We start from the raw sequence: 17,358 nt of genomic DNA on the forward strand, positions 1-17,358 counted from the left end.
GTAGTATAGTATGCTTTGTAGTATGGTACGTTTTGTAGTATAGTGTGTTTTGTAGTATGGTACGTTCTGTAGTATAGTGTGTTTTGTAGTATAGTGTGCTTTGTAATATGGTATGTTCTGTAATATAGTATGCTTTTATAGCATGGTATTTTGGGTAGTATAGTGTGCTTTGTAGTATGGTATGTTCTGTAGTATAGTATGCTTTGTAGTATGGTACGTTTTGTAGTATAGTGTGTTTTGTAGTATGGTATGTTCTGTAGTATAGTGTGTTTTGTAGTATGGTATGTTCTGTAGTATAGTGTGTTTTGTAGTATGGTATGTTCTGTAGTATAGTGTGTTTTGTTGTATGGTATGTTCTGTAGTATGGTATGTTCTGTAGTATGGTATGTTCTGTAGTATGGTATGTTCTGTAGTATGGTGTGTTTTGTAGTATGGTAAGTTGGGAAGTATGGTATGTTCTGTAGCATGGTATGTTGGGTAGTATAGTGTGTTTTGTAGTATGGTATGTTCTTTAGTATAGTGTGCTTTGTAGTATGGTATGTTCTGTAATATAGTATGCTTTTATAGCATGGTATTTTGGGTAGTATAGTGTGCTTTGTAGTATGGTATGTTCTGTAGTATAGTATGCTTTGTAGTATGGTACGTTTTGTAGTATAGTGTGTTTTGTAGTATGGTATGTTCTGTAGTATAGTGTGTTTTGTAGTATAGTGTGTTTTGTAGTATGGTATGTTCTGTAGTATAGTGTGTTTTGTAGTATGGTATGTTTTGTAGTATGGTATGTTCTGTAGTATAGTGTGCTTTGTAGTATGGTATGTTCTGTAGTATAGTATGTTTTGTAGCATGGTATGTTGGGTAGTATAGTGTGTTTTGTAGTATGGTATGTTCTGTAGAATAGTGTGTTCTGTAGCATGGTATGTTCTATAGTATAGTGTGCTTTGTAGTGTGGTATGTTCTGTAGTATAGTGTGTTTTGTAGTTTGGTATGTTTTGTAGTTTGGTATGTTTTGTAGTATGGTATGTTCTGTAGTATGGTATGCTTTGTAGTATGGTATGTTCTGTAGTATAGTGTGCTTTGTAGTATGGTATGTTCTGTAGTATAGTATGCTTTTATAGCATGGTATGTTGGGTAGTATAGAGTGCTTTGTAGTATGGTATGTTCTCTAATATGGTATGCTTTTATAGCATGGTATGTTGGGTAGTATAGTGAGCTTTGTAGTATGGTATGTTCTGTAGTATAGTATGCTTTGTAGTATGGTATGTTTTGTAGTATAGTGTGTTTTGTAGTATGGTATGTTCTGTAGTATAGTGTGTTTTGTAGTATGGTAAGTTCAGTAGTTTGGTATGATTTGTAGTATGGTATGTTCTGTAGTATAGTGTGTTCTGTAGTATAGTATGTTTTGTAGCATGGTATGTTGGGTAGTATAGTGTCTTTTGTAGTATGTTATGTTCTGTAGTCTAGTGTCTTTTGTAGTATGGTATGTTCTGTAGTATGGTATGCTTTGTAGTATTGTATGTTCTGTTGTATTGTATACTTTGTAGTATGGTATGTTCTGTAGTATAGTGTGTTTTGTAGTATGATATGTTTTGTAGTTTGGTATGTTTTGTAGTATGGTATGTTCTGTAGTATGGTATGTTCTGTAGTATGGTATGCTTTGTAGTATTGTATGTTCTGTAGTATAGTATACTTTGTAGTATGGTATGTTCTGTAGTATAGTGTGCTTTGTAGTATGGTATGTTCTGTAGTATAGTATTCTTTGTAGTATGGTATGTTCTGTAGTATAGTGTGTTTTGTAGTATGGTATGTTTTGCAGTTTAGTATGTTTTGTAGTAAGGTATGTTCTGTGGTATGGTATGTTCTGTAGTATGGTATGCTTTGTAGTATTGTATGTTCTGTAGTATAGTATACTTTGTAGTATGGTATGTTCTGTAGTATAGTGTGCTTTGTAGTATGGTATGTTCTGTAGTATGGTATGCTTTGTAGTATTGTATGTTCTGTAGTATAGTATACTTTGTAGTATGGTATGTTCTGTAGTATAGTGTGCTTTGTAGTATGGTATGTTCTGTAGTATGGTATGCTTTGTAGTATTGTATGTTCTGTAGTATAGTATACTTTGTAGTATGGTATGTTCTGTAGTATAGTGTGCTTTGTAGTATGGTATGTTCTGTAGTATGGTATGCTTTGTAGTATGGTATGTTCTGTAGTATAGTATACTTTGTAGTATGGTATGTTCTGTAGTATAGTGTGCTTTGTAGTATGGTATGTTCTGTAGTATAGTATGCTTTTATAGCATGGTATGTTGGGTAGTATAGTGTGATTTGTAGTATGGTATGTTCTGTAATATAGTATGCTTTTATAGCATGGTATTTTGGGTAGTATAGTGTGCTTTGTAGTATGGTATGTTCTGTAGTATGGTACTTTTTGTAGTATAGTGTGCTTTGTAGTGTGGTATGTTATGTAGTATAGTATGTTTTGTAGCATGGTATGTTGGGTAGTATAGTGTGTTTTGTAGTATGGTATGTTCTGTAGTATGGTGTTTTGTAGTATGGTTTTTTGGGTAGTATAGTATGCTTTGTAGTATGGTATGTTCTGTAGTATAGTGTGCTTTGTAGAGTATGGTATGTTCTGTAGTATGGTATGTTCTGTAGTATGGTATGCTTTGTAGTATTGTATGTTCTGTAGTATAGTATACTTAGTAGTATGGTATGTTCTGTAGTATAGTGTGCTTTGTAGTATGGTACGTTTTGTAGTATAGTGTGTTTTGTAGTATGGTATGTTCTGTAGCATAGTGTGTTTTGTAGTATGGTATGTTCTGTAGTATAGTGTGTTTTGTAGTATAGTGTGTTTTGTAGTATGGTATGTTCTGTAGTATAGTGTGCTTTGTAGTATGGTATGTTCTGTAGTATAGTATGTTTTGTAGCATGGTATGTTGGGTAGTATAGTGTGTTTTGTAGTATGGTATGTTCTGTAGAATAGTGTGTTCTGTAGCATGGTATGTTCTGTAGTATAGTGTCCTTTGTAGTATGGTATGTTCTGTAGTATAGTGTGTTTTGTAGTTTGGTATGTTTTGTAGTTTGGTATGTTTTGTAGTATGGTATGTTCTGTAGTATGGTATGCTTTGTAGTATGGTATGTTCTGTAGTATAGTGTGCTTTGTAGTATGGTATGTTCTGTAGTATAGTATGCTTTTATAGCATGGTATGTTGGGTAGTATAGTGTGCTTTGTAGTATGGTATGTTCTGTAATATAGTATGCTTTTATAGCATGGTATGTTGGGTAGTATAGTGTGTTTTGTAGTATAGTGTGTTATGTAGTATGGTATGTTCTGTAGTATAGTGTGCTTTGTAGTATGGTATGTTTTGTAGTATGGTATGTTTTGTAGTATGGTATGTTTTGTAGTATGGTATGTTTTGTAGTATTGTATGTTCTGTAGTATAGTGTGCTTTGTAGTATGGTATGTTCTGTAGTATAGTATGTTTTGTAGCATGGTATGTTGGGTAGTATAGTGTGTTTTGTAGTATGGTATGTTCTGTAGAATAGTGTGTTCTGTAGCATGGTATGTTCTGTAGTATAGTGTGTTTTGTAGTATGGCATGTTCTGTAGTATAGTGTGTTTTGTAGTATGGTATGTTCTGTAGTATAGAGTGTTTTGTAGTATAGAGTGTTTTGTAGTATAGGTTGTTTTGTAGTATAGGTTGTTTTGTAGTATAGTTTGCTTTGTAGTATGGTACGTTTTGTAGTATAGTGTGTTTTGTAGTATGGTATGTTCTGTAGTATAGAGTGCTTTGTAGTATGGTATGTTCTGTAGTATAGTGTGTTTTGTAGTATGGCATGTTCTGTAGTATAGTGTGTTTTGTAGTATGGTATGTTCTGTAGTATAGTATGTTTTGTAGCATGGTATGTTGGGTAGTATAGTGTGCTTTGTAGTATGGTATGTTCTGTAGTATAGTGTGTTTTGTAGTTTGGTATGTTTTGTAGTTTGGTATGTTTTGTAGTATGGTATGTTCTGTAGTATGGTATGCTTTGTAGTATGGTATGTTCTGTAGTATATAGTGTGCTTTGTAGTATGGTATGTTCTGTAGTATAGTATGCTTTTATAGCATGGTATGTTGGGTAGTATAGTGTGCTTTGTAGTATGGTATGTTCTGTAATATAGTATGCTTTTATAGCATGGTATGTTGGGTAGTATAGTGTGTTTTGTAGTATAGTGTGTTATGTAGTATGGTATGTTCTGTAGTATAGTGTGCTTTGTAGTATGGTATGTTTTGTAGTATGGTATGTTCTGTAGTATAGTGTGCTTTGTAGTATGGTATGTTCTGTAGTATAGTATGTTTTGTAGCATGGTATGTTGGGTAGTATTGTGTGTTTTGTAGTATGGTATGCTCTGTAGAATAGTGTGTTCTGTAGCATGGTATGTTCTGTAGTATAGTGTGTTCTGTAGTATAGTATGTTTTGTAGCATGGTATGTTGGGTAGTATAGTGTCTTTTGTAGTATGTTATGTTCTGTAGTCTAGTGTCTTTTGTAGTATGGTATGTTCTGTAGTATGGTATGCTTTGTAGTATTGTATGTTCTGTTGTATTGTATACTTTGTAGTATGGTATGTTCTGTAGTATAGTGTGTTTTGTAGTATGATATGTTTTGTAGTTTGGTATGTTTTGTAGTATGGTATGTTCTGTAGTATGGTATGTTCTGTAGTATGGTATGCTTTGTAGTATTGTATGTTCTGTAGTATAGTATACTTTGTAGTATGGTATGTTCTGTAGTATAGTGTGCTTTGTAGTATGGTATGTTCTGTAGTATAGTATTCTTTGTAGTATGGTATGTTCTGTAGTATAGTGTGTTTTGTAGTATGGTATGTTTTGCAGTTTAGTATGTTTTGTAGTAAGGTATGTTCTGTGGTATGGTATGTTCTGTAGTATGGTATGCTTTGTAGTATTGTATGTTCTGTAGTATAGTATACTTTGTAGTATGGTATGTTCTGTAGTATAGTGTGCTTTGTAGTATGGTATGTTCTGTAGTATGGTATGCTTTGTAGTATTGTATGTTCTGTAGTATAGTATACTTTGTAGTATGGTATGTTCTGTAGTATAGTGTGCTTTGTAGTATGGTATGTTCTGTAGTATGGTATGCTTTGTAGTATTGTATGTTCTGTAGTATAGTATACTTTGTAGTATGGTATGTTCTGTAGTATAGTGTGCTTTGTAGTATGGTATGTTCTGTAGTATGGTATGCTTTGTAGTATGGTATGTTCTGTAGTATAGTATACTTTGTAGTATGGTATGTTCTGTAGTATAGTGTGCTTTGTAGTATGGTATGTTCTGTAGTATAGTATGCTTTTATAGCATGGTATGTTGGGTAGTATAGTGTGATTTGTAGTATGGTATGTTCTGTAATATAGTATGCTTTTATAGCATGGTATTTTGGGTAGTATAGTGTGCTTTGTAGTATGGTATGTTCTGTAGTATGGTACTTTTTGTAGTATAGTGTGCTTTGTAGTGTGGTATGTTATGTAGTATAGTATGTTTTGTAGCATGGTATGTTGGGTAGTATAGTGTGTTTTGTAGTATGGTATGTTCTGTAGTATGGTGTTTTGTAGTATGGTTTTTTGGGTAGTATAGTATGCTTTGTAGTATGGTATGTTCTGTAGTATAGTGTGCTTTGTAGAGTATGGTATGTTCTGTAGTATGGTATGTTCTGTAGTATGGTATGCTTTGTAGTATTGTATGTTCTGTAGTATAGTATACTTAGTAGTATGGTATGTTCTGTAGTATAGTGTGCTTTGTAGTATGGTACGTTTTGTAGTATAGTGTGTTTTGTAGTATGGTATGTTCTGTAGCATAGTGTGTTTTGTAGTATGGTATGTTCTGTAGTATAGTGTGTTTTGTAGTATAGTGTGTTTTGTAGTATGGTATGTTCTGTAGTATAGTGTGCTTTGTAGTATGGTATGTTCTGTAGTATAGTATGTTTTGTAGCATGGTATGTTGGGTAGTATAGTGTGTTTTGTAGTATGGTATGTTCTGTAGAATAGTGTGTTCTGTAGCATGGTATGTTCTGTAGTATAGTGTCCTTTGTAGTATGGTATGTTCTGTAGTATAGTGTGTTTTGTAGTTTGGTATGTTTTGTAGTTTGGTATGTTTTGTAGTATGGTATGTTCTGTAGTATGGTATGCTTTGTAGTATGGTATGTTCTGTAGTATAGTGTGCTTTGTAGTATGGTATGTTCTGTAGTATAGTATGCTTTTATAGCATGGTATGTTGGGTAGTATAGTGTGCTTTGTAGTATGGTATGTTCTGTAATATAGTATGCTTTTATAGCATGGTATGTTGGGTAGTATAGTGTGTTTTGTAGTATAGTGTGTTATGTAGTATGGTATGTTCTGTAGTATAGTGTGCTTTGTAGTATGGTATGTTTTGTAGTATGGTATGTTTTGTAGTATGGTATGTTTTGTAGTATGGTATGTTTTGTAGTATTGTATGTTCTGTAGTATAGTGTGCTTTGTAGTATGGTATGTTCTGTAGTATAGTATGTTTTGTAGCATGGTATGTTGGGTAGTATAGTGTGTTTTGTAGTATGGTATGTTCTGTAGAATAGTGTGTTCTGTAGCATGGTATGTTCTGTAGTATAGTGTGTTTTGTAGTATGGCATGTTCTGTAGTATAGTGTGTTTTGTAGTATGGTATGTTCTGTAGTATAGAGTGTTTTGTAGTATAGAGTGTTTTGTAGTATAGGTTGTTTTGTAGTATAGGTTGTTTTGTAGTATAGTTTGCTTTGTAGTATGGTACGTTTTGTAGTATAGTGTGTTTTGTAGTATGGTATGTTCTGTAGTATAGAGTGCTTTGTAGTATGGTATGTTCTGTAGTATAGTGTGTTTTGTAGTATGGCATGTTCTGTAGTATAGTGTGTTTTGTAGTATGGTATGTTCTGTAGTATAGTATGTTTTGTAGCATGGTATGTTGGGTAGTATAGTGTGCTTTGTAGTATGGTATGTTCTGTAGTATAGTGTGTTTTGTAGTTTGGTATGTTTTGTAGTTTGGTATGTTTTGTAGTATGGTATGTTCTGTAGTATGGTATGCTTTGTAGTATGGTATGTTCTGTAGTATATAGTGTGCTTTGTAGTATGGTATGTTCTGTAGTATAGTATGCTTTTATAGCATGGTATGTTGGGTAGTATAGTGTGCTTTGTAGTATGGTATGTTCTGTAATATAGTATGCTTTTATAGCATGGTATGTTGGGTAGTATAGTGTGTTTTGTAGTATAGTGTGTTATGTAGTATGGTATGTTCTGTAGTATAGTGTGCTTTGTAGTATGGTATGTTTTGTAGTATGGTATGTTCTGTAGTATAGTGTGCTTTGTAGTATGGTATGTTCTGTAGTATAGTATGTTTTGTAGCATGGTATGTTGGGTAGTATTGTGTGTTTTGTAGTATGGTATGCTCTGTAGAATAGTGTGTTCTGTAGCATGGTATGTTCTGTAGTATAGTGTGCTTTGTAGTATGGTATGTTCTGTAGTATAGTGTGTTTTGTAGTATGGCATGTTCTGTACTATAGTGTGTTTTGTAGTATGGTATGTTCTGTAGTATAGAGTGTTTTGTAGTATAGAGTGTTTTGTAGTATAGGTTGTTTTGTAGTATAGAGTGTTTTGTAGTATAGTTTGCTTTGTAGTATGGTACGTTTTGTAGTATAGTGTGTTTTGTAGTATGGTATGTTCTGTAGTATAGTGTGCTTTGTAGTATGGTATGTTCTGTAGTATTGTATACTTTGTAGTATGGTATGTTCTGTAGTATAGTGTGTTTTGTAGTTTGGTATGTTTTGTAGTATGGTATGTTCTGTAGTATGGTATGCTTTGTAGTATGGTATGTTCTGTAGTATAGTATACTTTGTAGTATGGTATGTTCTGTAGTATAGTATGCTTTGTAGTATGGTACGTTTTGTAGTATAGTGTGTTTTGTAGTATGGTATGTTCTGTAGTATAGTGTGTTTTGTAGTATAGTGTGTTTTGTAGTATGGTATGTTCTGTAGTATAGTGTGTTTTGTAGTATGGTATGTTTTGTAGTATGGTATGTTCTGTAGTATAGTGTGCTTTGTAGTATGGTATGTTCTGTAGTATAGTGTGTTTTGTAGCATGGTATGTTGGGTAGTATAGTGTGTTTTGTAGTATGGTATGTTCTGTAGTATAGTATGTTTTGTAGCATGGTATGTTGGGTAGTATAGTGTGTTTTGTAGTATGGTATGTTCTGTAGAATAGTGTGTTCTGTAGCATGGTATGTTCTGTAGTATAGTGTCCTTTGTAGTATGGTATGTTCTGTAGTATAGTGTGTTTTGTAGTTTGGTATGTTTTGTAGTTTGGTATGTTTTGTAGTATGGTATGTTCTGTAGTATGGTATGCTTTGTAGTATGGTATGTTCTGTAGTATAGTGTGCTTTGTAGTATGGTATGTTCTGTAGTATAGTATGCTTTTATAGCATGGTATGTTGGGTAGTATAGTGTGCTTTGTAGTATGGTATGTTCTGTAATATAGTATGCTTTTATAGCATGGTATGTTGGGTAGTATAGTGTGTTTTGTAGTATAGTGTGTTATGTAGTATGGTATGTTCTGTAGTATAGTGTGCTTTGTAGTATGGTATGTTTTGTAGTATGGTATGTTTTGTAGTATGGTATGTTTTGTAGTATGGTATGTTTTGTAGTATTGTATGTTCTGTAGTATAGTGTGCTTTGTAGTATGGTATGTTCTGTAGTATAGTATGTTTTGTAGCATGGTATGTTGGGTAGTATAGTGTGTTTTGTAGTATGGTATGTTCTGTAGAATAGTGTGTTCTGTAGCATGGTATGTTCTGTAGTATAGTGTGTTTTGTAGTATGGCATGTTCTGTAGTATAGTGTGTTTTGTAGTATGGTATGTTCTGTAGTATAGAGTGTTTTGTAGTATAGAGTGTTTTGTAGTATAGGTTGTTTTGTAGTATAGGTTGTTTTGTAGTATAGTTTGCTTTGTAGTATGGTACGTTTTGTAGTATAGTGTGTGTTGTAGTATGGTATGTTCTGTAGTATAGAGTGCTTTGTAGTATGGTATGTTCTGTAGTATAGTGTGTTTTGTAGTATGGCATGTTCTGTAGTATAGTGTGCTTTGTAGTATGGTATGTTCTGTAGTATAGTATGTTTTGTAGCATGGTATGTTGGGTAGTATTGTGTGTTTTGTAGTATGGTATGCTCTGTAGAATAGTGTGTTCTGTAGCATGGTATGTTCTGTAGTATAGTGTGCTTTGTAGTATGGTATGTTCTGTAGTATAGTGTGTTTTGTAGTATGGCATGTTCTGTACTATAGTGTGTTTTGTAGTATGGTATGTTCTGTAGTATAGAGTGTTTTGTAGTATAGAGTGTTTTGTAGTATAGGTTGTTTTGTAGTATAGAGTGTTTTGTAGTATAGTTTGCTTTGTAGTATGGTACGTTTTGTAGTATAGTGTGTTTTGTAGTATGGTATGTTCTGTAGTATAGTGTGCTTTGTAGTATGGTATGTTCTGTAGTATTGTATACTTTGTAGTATGGTATGTTCTGTAGTATAGTGTGTTTTGTAGTTTGGTATGTTTTGTAGTATGGTATGTTCTGTAGTATGGTATGCTTTGTAGTATGGTATGTTCTGTAGTATAGTATACTTTGTAGTATGGTATGTTCTGTAGTATAGTGTGCTTTGTTGTATGGTATGTTCTGTAGTATAGTATACTTTGTAGTATGGTACGTTTTGTAGTATAGTGTGTTTTGTAGTATGGTATGTTCTGTAGTATAGTGTGTTCTGTAGTATGGTATGTTGGGTAGAATGGTATGTTCTGTAGTATAGTATACTTTGTAGTATGGTATGTTCTGTAGTATAGTGTGCTTTGTTGTATGGTATGTTCTGTAGTATAGTATACTTTGTAGTATGGTACGTTTTGTAGTATAGTGTGTTTTGTAGTATGGTATGTTCTGTAGTATAGTGTGTTTTGTAGTATGGTATGTTCTGTAGTATAGTGTGCTTTGTAGTATGGTATGTTTTGTAGTATGGTATGTTTTGTAGTATGATATGTTCTGTAGTATAGTATGTTTTGTAGCATGGTATGTTGGGTAGTATAGTGTTTTGTAGTATGGTATGTTCTGTAGTATGGTGTGTTTTGTAGTATGGTATTTTGGGTAGTATAGTGTCTTTTGTAGTATGTTATGTTCTGTAGTCTAGTGTGTTTTGTAGTATGGTATGTTCTGTTGTATTTGTATACTTTGTAGTATGGTATGTTCTGTAGTATAGTGTGCTTTGTAGTATGGTATGTTCTGTAGTATTGTGTGTTTTGTAGTATTGTATGTTTTGTAGTTTGGTATGTTCTCTAGTATGGTATGCTTTGTAGTATGGTATGTTCTGTAGTATAGTATGCTTTTATAGCATGGTATGTTGGGTAGTATAGTGTGCTTTGTTGTATGGTATGTTCTGTAATATAGTATGCTTTTATAGCATGGTATTTTGGGTAGTATAGTGTGCTTTGTAGTATGGTATGTTCTGTAGTATGGTACCTTTTGTAGTATAGTGTGTTTTGTAGTATGGTATGTTCTGTAGAATAGTGTGTTCTGTAGCATGGTATGTTCTGTAGTATAGTGTGCTTTGTAGTATGGTATGTTCTGTAGTATAGTGTGTTTTGTAGTATGGTATGTTCTGTAGTATAGAGTGTTTTGTAGTATAGATTGTTTTGTAGTATAGAGTGTTTTGTAGTATAGAGTGTTTTGTAGTATAGTTTGCTTTGTAGTATGGTATGTTTTGCAGCATGGTATGCTTTGTAGTATAGAGTGTTTTGTAGTGTAGTATGCTTTGTAGTATAGTATGCTTTGTAGTATAGAGTGTTTTGTAGTATAGTATGTTTTGTAGCATGGTATGCTTTGTAGTATACTGTGTTTTCTAGTGTAGTGTTTTTTTTTGTAGTATAGTATGCTTTCTTGTATAGTGTGTTTTGTAGTATAGTTTTATACAGTATTATAGTATTTTTACATCCGTGCTGCTATGGGCTCTTGATGTATTTATATCAGCAGAGCAGATTTGTGTCAGATACAAGGGCACAGAAATGAGCAATAGACATTGCAGAAGGATAACAATGTAATTAATGAAGGTTGCAGAGGGATATGATGAAGCCAGTGAATAAATGCCCTAATTTAGTGGTCAGGTGTGAGGGCCTGGCATCCCGGGGTACCAGATTCGCTGGACCTGGAGAGCAGAAAGTTGTGAATAATGAAGAAGTTGCTGTAACGTACTATGAGAACAATAACGGATTTCGGTTTGTATATGACCTGTAATCTCCCATAAATTCAGGTACGGGGTCTTTGTGGGACTTATAACTGGAACCAGAATGATGATTTCACTACGCCCGAGGGCGACGTTGAGACCAGCTCCTCCGCTTTCTCTAATGCGTTCAAGGCATCTGGAGATTGTCCGGAAGGGGGAGGCCTGACCTCTGACCCCTGTGGGACATACACGCAGCGGAGAGGTTTCGCAGAGGATGTCTGCGCTGTGCTCGCCAGCTCTGTGTTTCAGGTACGCGCTCCTTGGTTCCTTAGATGTAATAACTGTGGTTTACATAATATTTTACCAAGAAATTCTATAAAAACCTGAAGCTAGAGAAGAAATATAAATGTTTAATGTTCTATTTAGTGATTGATAAATTCATTTAATAACGATTTGTTAATGGATTTGCTGAGTATAGATGTACAGTATTGCTCCCATGCTGTAAATCATTCCATGAGCTGAACTGAGGAATACCTGTCACAGAGGGGGCGCAGTCAGGAAGCCGACGGTCGAAATGCCAACTGCCGGATCCCTCACAGAGACCAATTGACCATTATAGTCTGTATGTTAGGGAGCTCCAAGTGGAAGGGACAGGTACGAAGTAATGGGGAGTGTTCAAAGAGGTCACCATGGCGTGGCCACGCCCCCTTCTGCATCACACTGCATTGTAGGGGCCCAGAATTCACAATTTAGCCTGGCCACACCTCCACACAGTGTGGACACTCCCCATCAGCATTATACTGCCTTGTAGGAGCCTAGAATTCATAATGTGGCCTGGCCACACCTCCATATAGTGTGGCCACGCCCCTTCAGCATTGTACTGCATTATTCACGATGTGGCCTGGCCACACCTCCACACAGTGTAGTCACACCCCCCTCATACTGGGGCCCAGCATTTCTCTTGGCGGCCTTGTGTATATTTCACATATTACTGTCAATTCGTCTCTGGATAGCCCAGTGTCATACACTGCTGTCCTCCAGCTTCCACCCTACAGACACCTCTATAATAACATGACAGCTGCGATCAGTTATGAGACCAATCTTTTCCCTTCCTCCCTGAGTAGACTTCACTTTCCAATGTTCCTGTGTGCGTTATATTTGCCTGTTCCCCTCAGTTGTGCCATGACGCGGTGGAGTGGGAGCCGTTTCACCAGGTCTGCCTGTACGACCTCTGCAGCTGTCCATCAGGGCAGGACTGTCGTTGTAGTGCTATGGCAGCCTATGCCAGGCAATGTGCCCAAGAGGGAGCCGTGGTGTCCTGGAGGAATGAGTCTTTATGCCGTAAGTCTCACACTCAACCAGCAATGTCCTTTCCCTATTGTGCTCTGGTCCCTCATTGGTCTGCAGACGTATAAATCCTTGTTTTCCTCCCCAGCTGCTCAGTGCACAGGAGGACAGGTGTACATGGAGTGTTCTGCTCCCTGCAAGAACACATGTGCCGATCTACGCTTAGCAGAAGCCGGATCCTGCCGCGAGCTGGGGGGCTGTGTGGCTGGGTGCAATTGTCCAGAGAACCTGGTGCTGGATGACAGTGGACAATGTGTCCCCCCTACAATGTGTCCATGCTATCATGGAGGACAGACGTATCAGCCGGGGAGCACAATAAAACAGAAATGTAAAAACTGGTAAGTTGCACATGATTGGTGATAAATAACCTGGTGACGATTGCACATCTAGTGCTCAGCTCCGCAGATTCCTGCCCCTGGATGTGGTGGTGGAAGATGTCTAATGATAAAATCCTATAACCAAAAGACATCTGGGCTGCTGATATATATTTATGGGACCCCCTACCCATGGATGTGGTGATGGGAGATGTCTAATGAAACCACCCTATGACCCAGAGACGTCTCAGCTGCTGGATCATATCTCAGGAACCTCCTGCCCATAGATGTGGTGGTGGGAGATGTCTGATGAAATCGCCCTATGACCCAGAGACATCTCAGCTGCCGGATCATATCTGGAACCTCCTGCCCATGGATGGGGTGGTGGGAGATGTCTGATGAAACCACCCTATGACCAATAGACATCTCGACCTCCAGATTGCATATCTGGAACCTCCTGCCCATGGATGTGGTGGTGGGAGATGTCTGATGAGACATCTCGACCTCCAGATTGCATATAAGGAAACTCCTACCCATGGATATGGTGGTGGGAGATATCTGATGAAACCACCCTATGACCCAGAGCCATCTCAACCTCCAGATTGCATATCTGGAACCTCTTACCCATGGATGTGGTTGTGGGAGATGTCTGATGAAACCACCCTATGACCAAGAGACATCTCAGCTGCTGGATCATATCTGGAACCTCCTGCCCATGGATGGGGTGGTGGGAGATGTCTGATGAAACCACCCTATGACCAAGAGACATCGCGACCTCCAGATTGCATATCTGGAACCTCCTGCCCATGGATGTGGTGGTGGGAGATGTCTGATGAAATCACCCTATGACCTGTTTCATCTGCCTCACAGGATAGGTTGATTTCATTGAATGTCTTGACCACGTGACAACTTCTAATAGGCTGAAATACCCCACATGACCTCAGCAGACAGCACATAAATGGGGATAGTCTACTCTTCCAAACTGTGGACACGTACTCTCTGGCCCAGCCAGAAACAGTGTAGTGATAGCCACTGAATAGCTGCAATGCAGTTTGTAGTAATTCTGGCCTGGGACATACAGCTCTCATTATATATAAGTAATGAGATTGATCATTGCCTTATCTTACAGCCGTGTTAGGTAATGTGTCCATCTTGTGATATTGTCCAGAGGATTAACTACCAGCCTCATGTGTTTCTCTCTTGTATCAGTGTCTGTGTGAATGGCGTATGGAACTGTACGGAGAACAGCTGCCCGGAAGAGGCATTTTGTCCCGGTGATCTGGTTTATAAGATTGGTACCTGTCTGCTCACCTGCGACAACTTGGAGCTAAACGAGACCTGCTCTGACACTGAGGATGGCTGTGTGTGTCCGGCGGGCACCGTCCTTCTGGTCAGTCTGTGGTTATTCAGAGTCACACATAGATAGGAATCCATGTTCCTGCTGTAATGACACATGTATTCCTGTAACAGAAGGACCGATGCGTCCCCCCAGAGGAGTGTCCTTGTCATCACCATGGGAGACACTATCACCCAAACCAGACCATTGCCAAAGATTGCAACACCTGGTAAGAAGAGCCAGAAACATCCGCAGGGCACTTTATATGATGGGAACTCCATCCAGAATGTTAAATGAAATAGCAGGTGGAGGTCGCTAAGATAAATGGCATTGTACCTGGGGGAATGATTCCTCGGGTCAGATTGGTGCCCACAGCATCCAGTGCCTTAGCATTGATAGAGTTGGCCTGATTGAAACAAGTAGAGGCGCTGTCAATGCTTTGCCCTCATCTGTGCTCAGCTGGCACACATTGGGAAGCCCCCAGTGCCAGCGGTATTATATAAGGGATCTCCATCCAATCGAGTCTAAGGGGCCTTTCTAAAGTAACATGGGGCTTTGCCAAAAAGCAACACTGTGCAAGTGCAAGAAATGGGGGGTGACCGGTGCAACCGGGTTATGGAGGAAAATGGGAGTTTTCATTCATCAGAGGGCGCAGTCTAATACATCTAGCATAAGAGCCCCATAAATACACAACACTCAGGGTATGAGACAGGGAGGAGGATTGTATGGGCACAAGTGTGACGTTAATCCTGCCTCATGTTACTACATGAGAGTCAGGGACAGGCCCAGCATGTGTCAGGGGGCACTCCTATCTCTGAGTGTAGGTATTGCTGCATGTGTCAGGGGGCACTCCTATATCTGAGTGTAGTTATTGCTGCATATCTGTGTGTTCCTATAGCTGTTGCTCCTATCTGTGTGCTCCTATAGCTGTTGCTCCTATCTGTGTGCTCCTATAGCTGTTGCTCCTATCTATCTCTGTGTGCTCCTATCTCTGTGTGCTCCTGTAGATGTGTGCTCCTGTAGATGTGTGCTCCTGTAGATGTGTGCTCCTGTCTCTGTGTGCTCCTGTCTCTGTGTGCTCCTATCTCTGTGTGCTCCTGTAGCTGTTGCTCCTGTAGCTGTTGCTGTTCTCTTGCAGTGTGTGTAAGGAGCGGAGGTGGCACTGCACCGATCAGCAGTGTGCCGGGATCTGCACAGCCACCGGGGACCCTCATTACATCACCTTTGATGGTCGCTCCTTCACCTTCCTAGGAGATTGCCAGTATGTTGTATCCAGAGAGAACACCGGGCTATTCACCGTCACCGCTGAGAATGTGCCTTGCGGTAGCAGCGGGATCACCTGCACCAAGTCTGTTGTGGTGATGATCGGAAACACGATTGTTCATCTGCTGAGAGGTCGGTGAGAGTGAGGGGTCCTGGGGGGAACCATAAGGCATAGTGCTGAGGGGCTATGCTGGTTGTACCAGGGCTATGTGACGTCACATGTGGGTGGCAGTGATGTGTGGGCAGGGGGGCAGAGACTTTCCTCTCATATGGTCAGCCCTCTGAAGTAATAAGTATATGGGAGGTGAGGCGCTGCCTCCCGTCTACATTCTCCGCACATCACTGATCCAAAACTCACCAAATTACCAGCACTATATACTGCTGCACCTGTGTATAATGCCCACATGTAACCTCGGGTTCATATATGTATGTGTATATCTGGCTGTGATACTAACCAGTGGCCACACCCTGTGCACATGACTGATTGACCTTACATGTTGGTGCCCATCCCCCTGGCACTGTGATTGACCGCACACGTTGGTGCCCATCCCCCTGGCACTGTGACTGATTGACCTCACATGTTGGTGCCCATCCCCCTGGCACTGTGATTGACCCCACACGTTGGTGCCCTTCCCCCTGGCACTGTGACTGATTGACCCCACACATTGGTGCCCATCCCCCTGGCACTGTGACTGATTGACCCCACACGTTGGTGCCCATCCTTCTGGCACTGTGACTGATTGACCCCACACGTTGGTGCCCATCCCCCTGGCACTGTGACTGATTGAACTGACACATGGGTGCCCATCCTCCTGGCACTGTGACCGTTACCCTAGGCAGGATACTGGATCAGGGTCACCCTTACCCTCAGTCTGCTTTTGTCAGTAATAGAGTTTTTCCTCAATGATAAATCTGCCTCTGGCTCTGCGATGAGGGATCCCTGTGCGGCATTTGGTGCCCGTTCAGCTGGTGAATAAGACACATATAATATACTGTCATGTGTTCTGTTCCTTCTCCCATTCTCACTGAGCTACTGAATAGGAAACAAGGAGAGAGGGAAAGTGGTTGGTGAGAGTAGAAGAGCAAAGTAATATGATAAGTGTGGTGAAGAGAGGCAGACAGACAAAGGGGAGAAAGACAGGACAGACCCCCCCCCCACAATACTGAGATGGGGGGAAGGGGGGGCAAAGAAAGACCGAGGTGCACATACAAATATAAGGACAGACACACAGAGAGGGACGGATAGACACACACACATATGGGGGAGAGAGATGTACACAGGGAAAACTCACTGACAATAGCTGAGGAATAAAAAAGTCGCTAAAGATTTATAAACCTCCAAAGTGACGCCATCAATGCCGGGCGCCGAATGATTGGGGAACTCTGGACGGGCACAGTCACACTCCTCACCCATAAAAGAGGACTCCAAATAGTACACAGTCTCCTGAGAAAGTCTTGGGATAAATTTACGAAGCGTTGGTTTTCGGGTTTTGGACGATTTTCCATTGGTGTTAAAAACCGACCATTCATTAACGGCAAAGGCTCTATTTACTATCATTATTTGTACTAAAATAAAGTGATAAAGGCTGTTTTGTGTTGTCACACCCTTGTCACATTATGTTAGTATCACCTATAGTTATTACAGGGCAATTGGAGGAGAATTCGTAAAATTCTACTCCAACCCCTAACTATGACTTATTTGTAGTAATCCGATCACATTTCCCATAACTGTAATGGGAAATGTGATCCGACCATAGTTACTAACAATAAAATGTAAAAAAAATACCGGGGAAAGACCTGTGATAATAACGTCACCTGGAGGTAACGTTATCCAGGGTCTCCCCCGGTTACTGGACTTCTGCTCCGCTCTAATG

General features: G+C 38.9%; 1 protein-coding gene across 1 annotated transcript in view; it reads left to right on the forward strand.

The window, feature by feature from the left end:
* The window catches only part of LOC148454570 (SCO-spondin-like), a 147,596-nt gene that overhangs the window by 68,235 nt on the left and 62,003 nt on the right, over nt 1-17,358 (forward strand). The window contains exons 11-16 of the mRNA XM_088460772.1: nt 11,312-11,533; nt 12,400-12,565; nt 12,660-12,909; nt 14,095-14,275; nt 14,356-14,450; nt 15,360-15,616. Coding sequence (XP_088316898.1) covers nt 11,312-11,533; nt 12,400-12,565; nt 12,660-12,909; nt 14,095-14,275; nt 14,356-14,450; nt 15,360-15,616 — 1,171 coding nt within the window. The remainder of the gene's footprint in view (nt 1-11,311; nt 11,534-12,399; nt 12,566-12,659; nt 12,910-14,094; nt 14,276-14,355; nt 14,451-15,359; nt 15,617-17,358) is intronic.

This window comes from Taudactylus pleione, unplaced genomic scaffold (genome assembly GCF_031769625.1).
Source record: "Taudactylus pleione unplaced genomic scaffold, aTauple2 ptg000978l, whole genome shotgun sequence".
Lineage (NCBI taxonomy): Eukaryota > Metazoa > Chordata > Amphibia > Anura > Myobatrachidae > Taudactylus > Taudactylus pleione.